The 7235-nt window shown below is 31.1% G+C and overlaps 1 protein-coding gene across 1 annotated transcript; it reads left to right on the top strand.

Annotated features, from left to right (window-relative positions):
- Nucleotides 1-1236: 1236 nt before the first annotated feature.
- On the top strand, nucleotides 1237-5874 carry LOC111918129 (lysine-specific demethylase JMJ13). Its single transcript, XM_023913795.3, has 11 exons — nucleotides 1237-1665; nucleotides 2376-2742; nucleotides 2837-2993; nucleotides 3100-3319; nucleotides 3492-3545; nucleotides 3640-3719; nucleotides 3809-4086; nucleotides 4168-4557; nucleotides 4647-4948; nucleotides 5085-5246; nucleotides 5329-5874. Exons 1-11 carry the CDS (start codon nucleotides 1663-1665, stop codon nucleotides 5521-5523), a joined length of 2208 nt encoding a protein of 735 aa, XP_023769563.1. The 5' UTR covers nucleotides 1237-1662; the 3' UTR covers nucleotides 5524-5874.
- Nucleotides 5875-7235: the final 1361 nt, after the last annotated feature.

The raw sequence follows: 7235 nt of genomic DNA, 5'->3' as shown, positions 1-7235 counted from the left end.
TTGGAACGGAGGGAATATATATATATATATATATATATATATATATATATATATATATATATATATATAATCACTTGAGAATATGCCTATATTTATTCATATATGAATATATTTTATATATTCATATATAGATATATTTATTCACATATGAATATTATATTATCGTGCCGATACGCCGGAGGGTTTTAGGACAAAAAAATATATTGCCTAGTAGTCGTGGTTAATATTCACACATATCCTTATCATATTAATATTTTTCAATGAATTGATATAGTTTATTTTTGTGTAAATAGCCTAACTTTTGAATCGACATTTTAATATGAATGTCTATTATTTGTTTGTAATGAAATATATAAATAATTACAAGTTTAATATTTTATTAGAATCTTAAAATAATATTGTATAAGTCTAATATTCATATTAAAATTTAAAATAATATTACGAAATTTTAATATTTATATGAGAATTTTAAAATAATACTACACATATTTAAATCCATATCAAAGTTTTAAGTTTTGTATTTTGAAACTTTAAAATTTTAAAATTTTCAAGTACTTAATTCATGTTAGTTTTTTAAAATTTAAATAATTAACTATCCATTAGAAATTTTTGTAAAATTGAAAAACCAATTATATATTCATATTTTTCTTTTGTTCTTTTTATTATTTTGCCTCTATATATGTTCAATAACAAAAATATTCTAATAAAACTAGAAGGAGTGACTCGATCGTACCCATCGTCAAGATGACATGAAATCGACAGTTTTAAGGAAACACTACTTCTTGTCCTTAACAAGATGAGCTCGACAAGCTCTCAACAATTCCAGACATATGAGAGAAAAAGTACAAAAAATCCACTATTTCTTCTAACCTAATAATTTGTTTATTGATTACCAAAAATATGGCTATAAATCGTAATCATCCACAAATTTTAGTGAATCTGTGATTATCCTACCCTTTAATATCCTGTTAGCCCAAAAATAACTAAAGATAAAGAACCCATGGTTTGAGGGTAATTTCGGAAAAACAAGTGTGCATTAAAACGACGCGTTTCGAGGCGGCAACAAAGGGTGCGTTTGGTTGAACAAGCCTAACCAACCGCCACTTCATTCATTATTCACAACTATTTTTCTGTTTTTTCTATTTTAAAATAATAAACTTATTAAAAAAATAAAGTGGTTACAATTATGGCAAAAAAATAAAAAATTATATATAAAGTTATAAATTATCCTCTCTCTCTTCTTTTTCGGTTTTCTAAAGCCATACTCTTTCTGGATTTCATCTACTGTTCCTCTTTCTTTCTCTCTCTCCAGGCAGCCGGAAAACTGCTCTCTGTCGCCGGTAAACCGCTTGTTTCCCGGTGTTTACTCCGCTAATCCTTGCCGAAGGACAATTCCTGACGTGAACGCTCACACACATTCGGATTGGAGATACCGGTGTTGACATTGAGTGGTTTTCTGAGATTGCAGAGTTTTAACAGGTGGAAATTGTCCGATCTCGACGTCGGAGGTCGTTTGGAGGGAATGTGGCTGATAACGGAGAAGATCGTGATTTAAGGCTGAGTTTTGTCGTTGTGTTACCGCTTTTGTTCTTCTATTTCGCTTGTTTGTGTTTGGTGAAGTGAGAGAAGACGGAGAGTTCCGGCGAGAAAGTTCGGAATGAGATGGTATGATTACGTCATTAATATATATTTTTTTATCTGTAATTATGTTAATTTATCTCCTTTTGGGGAATAATTCGTCCCTGAGATCTCTAGCATTTTGTTATTCTTCAAAATATTTTTTCGATGGGGCAAATTTTGCAGAATCTGTGTTTTCGTTCACCTTCCAATGGAAATTCTTCTTTTGTTTTATCTGTGCTAAATGGAATTGCGCTATAATTTCAATCATAATATGAAATATATTTTTTGGTTTTATTTGAGTTTTGTAAATCATCTATTTACTTTACAATTTCCTGACCTTCTCATACCTGAAAATAAAACTGTTCACTTGCTTTTCATCTATTCAAATGTTGTTATGAATTTGTTGGTTTTACTGTTCAAAAACGGTTGTTTGACTTTGTGTAGTTCAGTTCTGTATGAAGCTAGTTTTCTAGCCACTAATTTCTTTTCTACATCCTCTTCATGAAGTGATGAAATCGAATTCTCAAAACAACGAATACCAAAAATTATAAGATACCCAGAGTCATTTATAAGCCGACAAAACAGTAGCAAACTGAAAGTGAACAATTATAGCCTTCTCTATGTATTATAACAAGGGAAATTGGTTGAATTTTCCAATCAATTGTTCTACTTATCTATATCTGTTGTTAGTTTGTTCATCACTTATAAACTCTCGAGTGTATTCAGTATTCACACTTATCATGTGGTTTCATCAGGTGGAAGGAAGGGTTTGTTTCTCCAGAGAGGACACATTGAAATTTCTGAAGCATAAGAGGCTTCAACGGATGAAAGCTTGTACTATGAATGATGCTCCATTTGTGTCTAACCTAATGACCAGAAGTGGAGGAGATTCATTAAGAGGTTCTACATCTTGTGGTGATAGATTATTCAACAATCTGGACTCCTATCTTCAACCTCCTGCTACTAATGCTATGTCAAAGTGGAAGACTGACAAGTTTGACCCAAATAATCTTGATTGGACAGATAAAATCCCAGAATGTCCAGTATACTTTCCAACTAAAGAAGAGTTCGAGGACCCTCTTGTTTATCTCCAAAAGATCTCTCCAGAAGCTTCAAGATTTGGTAATACTTCATTAAAAATTAGAATCCACTGATTATCTTTATAAATTATAATCTCTAAATTGATCATCTTTGATTCTTTTCACCTTGTTTTCAGGTATATGCAAGATTGTTTCACCTTTAAGTGCTTCAGTTCCTGCTGGAATAGTTCTAATGAGAGAGAAATCTGGTTTTAAATTTACCACAAGAGTACAACCTCTTCGTCTTGCTGAGTGGAATACTGAAGATAAGGTGACATTCTTCATGAGTGGAAGGTGGGTTCCTAATTTCCCAATTTCCCATATGATATTATTGATGTATTATTATAATCAATAAGTATGCAATCTTTGTTAAGATTAAGTAATGAGTTTTATTCATCAGAAATTATACATTCCGTGATTATGAGAAAATGGCGAACAAGGTTTTTGCACGTAGATATTATAGTGCTGGATGTCTTCCTGCTACATATGTGGAAAAAGAATTTTGGCATGAAATAGCTTGTGGAAAGACAGAAAGTGTTGAATATGCTTGTGATGTTGATGGAAGTGCTTTTTCATCTTCTCCCACTGATCAACTTGCTAATAGCAATTGGAATTTAAAGGTTTTCATTTCAATTTAGTCATTAAACTTTCAAATAACAAATCGTGGAAGTGTTACAAACTTACAATCATCTTGTTTGTTTGTTTTTATTTCTTGTTATCTCGAGAATATTTATTTCAACAATCATTGTAACAAATCTTTACTTTAACCTCCATTTCGTTTTCTTATTTCAGAAAGTTTCAAGGCTTTCAAGATCCATTTTGCGTCTCCTTGAAACAACAATTCCGGTATTTTGATAATTTCCCATTTCTTGATTCCGAATATTTACTATTCTTTATATGATTATATGGTTATATATCCATTTCTCATCTATATTTTCAGGGTGTAACTGAGCCTATGCTTTACATTGGGATGCTATTCAGCATGTTTGCTTGGCATGTAGAAGACCATTACTTATATAGGTAGACACTTCAAAAATCTTACTAATTATAGCAATGTCATCCAAATACAAAGCAATTTTAAGTTTTTAACTTGCTGACATATTTTGCAGCATTAATTATCATCACTGTGGAGCTGCAAAAACATGGTATGGTGTTCCTGGACATGCAGCTTTGGATTTTGAAAAAGTTGTTAGAGAAAATGTTTACACTCATGATATTCTATCAACTGATGGAGAAGATGGTGCTTTTGATGTTCTTTTGGGGAAGACAACCTTATTTCCTCCAAATATTTTATCAGATCACAGTGTTCCAGTTTACAAAGCTGTTCAAAAGCCTGGGGAATTTGTTGTCACTTTTCCTAGAGCATATCATGCAGGATTTAGTCATGGTATATAACAATAATAACATCATCCCATTTTCCATTTTCCATTTTCCATTTTCCAATAATTCCATGAAAATTTTCCCTTAGGTTTCAATTGCAGTGAAGCTGTGAATTTTGCAATAGGTGATTGGTTCTTATTGGGGTCAATAGCTAGTCATCGATATGCCCTTTTAAATCGTACACCTCTCCTTCCACATGAAGAACTTTTATGCAAAGAGTCCATGATTCTTCATTCAACTCCGGAATCGGAATCGGAATCGTCAACAGATATGATATCTCACCAAAACATCAAAGCAGCATTCGTGAATTTAATCCGATTCCAACACCAAATCCGTTGGAATCTGACAAGATCAAAACATTGCAATGGTGATTCCATTCATTCCCATGGAACCATTCTTTGCAGCATTTGTAAACGTGATTGTTACATTGCGTATATCAACTGTAATTGCTATCTACACCCTGTATGCCTTCGTCATGGTATGTTAAAAACTTAAACTTAAACTATAAATTCTGTTTACTTTTATTTTGTTTTATGATTATGATCGGAATGTGTGATTCCATTCCAGAGTTGGACATGCTTGGGTTACCATGTGGAGATGGGTTTACGGTCTCTGTGAGAGGAGATATCTTGGAATTGGAAAGTGTGGCGAGGAGGTTTGAGGAGGAGAGAGATGTTGTGAATTTGGTTAAAGAGCAATCTGTAATTGCTAATGATATGATTCTGTTATCGAAAATGTATCCGGTAATAGAAGGTGATTCGTATGTTCCGTATTGTGAGATCGGAATGGAATCAAGGAAGGAATGGAATCGTACAGATGAAAAAATATTTGATACTTGTAAACCGGAGAGTATCTCTTTAATTAACCATGTAAGATTAAACTTTCATCTTTGTTTATCCATTCTATTCAATCCAAAACAAACAGCTCTTAATTTTCGGACAAAAATACCCTTCAATGGATGAGATCTAAATTCTAACACAACAAAAGAATTTTCTTATATCCTAGGTACATGCAGATAATAGTAATTCTTACCCTGTGGATGTTAGAAATACATATAAAGAAACCGATGATTCCGATTCCGATTCCGAAACATTTAGGGTCAAACGCCGGTCAAAATCGGAGAATAAAAACACGCAAGATTCCGTTCCTTCAAATTTCGAAAATCAGGTAAACGTTTTTTATAAAAAAATTCCAACTTTTTTATATTTGTGTAGTGTTTTTAATTATTAATCTGGATTTGTATCATTAGGGGCTTAAACGATTAAAAAAAGTACAAAAAGCAAACCCCACTTCCATTTCGATCAAGTACAAGAAAACCGGCACTGATGATAACGTGTACCACGAACCGGGAAAAAGCAGTTTAGAAACCGGTCCAAAGCGGCTTAAAGTTAAAGGCCCATCAATTATTATCGGGTTGGAAAACGTAACGGGTCGGGTTGACTAAAGATTTGACTACGCTAACATGGATCCAAATCGGGTTTTTTTTTCTCTAAGTTTTAACAACACGTGGAAGCAGCAGAAAAATTGACCCATATTTTTAGATGAAAGAAAAGAAGAAAAAAGTATAATATTCTTTGTGCAGGCCTCAAATTGGGGCGTGATTGGCACGTGAATCGTTTTTTTTTTTTTTTTTTTTAAATTCGATGTACATCTTGATGTTAACAGTTTTTGTGAGATGAAAAATGTCACAAAAATCTCCTGCTGCTTTCCTTTCTGGAGGGGTTCTTTTATTCTTTTTGTAGCCATTGATATTGATTGACTACATCATAATAAAATCCAGATCTTTTTAACCAAATTATTTAATTAAAAGCTTCGTTTTTTTTTCTTTCTTTGGAATTGATTCTTTATGGGTTGTATATCGTGCTTTTTTGGTTGTAATGGAAAGGACAATAAACGCACGTGTTGAAAAGAATCTTGGATGAAAGTTGGTGTATAATTTGATGATCAGTTTGGTTGTTTGGATTGAAAGGAATGGCGTAATGGAGTAGCTAAAGAGATGGAGTAAGAAATAGAATGAGTGATTCATTCCAAGATTGTGTTTTAAATGTATTATTAGTTTAATAGTACTATGCATTATATTAATTAATTACAATAATAATTAAATACAAGTTATTTTTCTATAAAATTCTTGAAGATTTGTGTCATTAAAGTTTGGTAAATAAAAGTAGATTATATTACGATATTGAAATCAACAAATAACAGAAATTATTTTTAAGAATATTTTGATTTTATGATTCTTTGCATTGAAAGGAAGTAAGAATGGGATTCTTTGGGTTGAAGAAGGGAGAGGATCTTGTGATTCTTTGGCTTAAAGGGAAGATTTTGTTTGCATTACTTTTTCGCACCTTTACAGTTTTCTCATCCATAAAAAAAGCAATAATTGGAGCAAGTACATGACATAAAATATAAAAAATATGTTAAATTATTTTAAGCATGTCTAAAAATATTGTTGTAGACTTTAGATGATCAATTATTATGTTTAGTGTAATGGTAGTTGATGGCCTATCACCTTAGTATTGATCATATCCGTTTGTATATAAATGAGCAAAAGTGAAATAGGAATCATCAGTAGCTGTTTTTAATGGGCAGAGGAGTAATATATTATTCCTCCTAATAAATAAAAATACTTTTGTCAATTGTCCATTTCAGTTTTATTTTGACATATATTATTTTTTAATATTTTTAAAATTATTATTTTCCACATGTCATTTTTTGGAGATTTCAATTTTTTTAAAACAAATTTCCAAAAAATTTTAATGTTATATATATATATATATATATATATATATATATATATATATATATATATATATATATATATATATATATATATATATATATATATATATATATATATACAGAGAGAGAGATAGGGAAATCTGCAATAAAGTCCCTACATATTGGCATCATAATCGATTTAGTCATTATATATTTTTTTTATTCAATTAAGTCTCAAATATCGGTAATCGTATTCAATTTAACCCTTTGACTCGGTCAACAGGTCATCCAACTTTCAAAAATTACATTTTTGGCCCAGATTTCAAAATTTATTATAAATTTGGTCTAAAATTTACACTTTTGGCCCAGATTTTAATATTTTTTACAAATTTGGTCCAAAATTTACCCTTTTTGCCCAAATTTTAGAATTTTATTATG

The sequence above is a fragment of the Lactuca sativa genome, chromosome 6 (assembly GCF_002870075.4).
Source record: "Lactuca sativa cultivar Salinas chromosome 6, Lsat_Salinas_v11, whole genome shotgun sequence".
Classification (NCBI taxonomy): domain Eukaryota; kingdom Viridiplantae; phylum Streptophyta; class Magnoliopsida; order Asterales; family Asteraceae; genus Lactuca; species Lactuca sativa.
This window is presented reverse-complemented; position numbering and strand designations above follow the sequence as displayed.

What these genes read in the sequence shown, in the direction of transcription:
- LOC111918129 (XM_023913795.3), top strand. An exon ending in ACATTCTTCATGAGTGGAAG is followed by an intron (nt 2,994 to 3,099) that starts GTGGGTTCCTAA and finishes TTTATTCATCAG; the next exon opens with AAATTATACATTCCGTGATT. An exon ending in CCCTGTATGCCTTCGTCATG is followed by an intron (nt 4,558 to 4,646) that starts GTATGTTAAAAA and finishes ATTCCATTCCAG; the next exon opens with AGTTGGACATGCTTGGGTTA.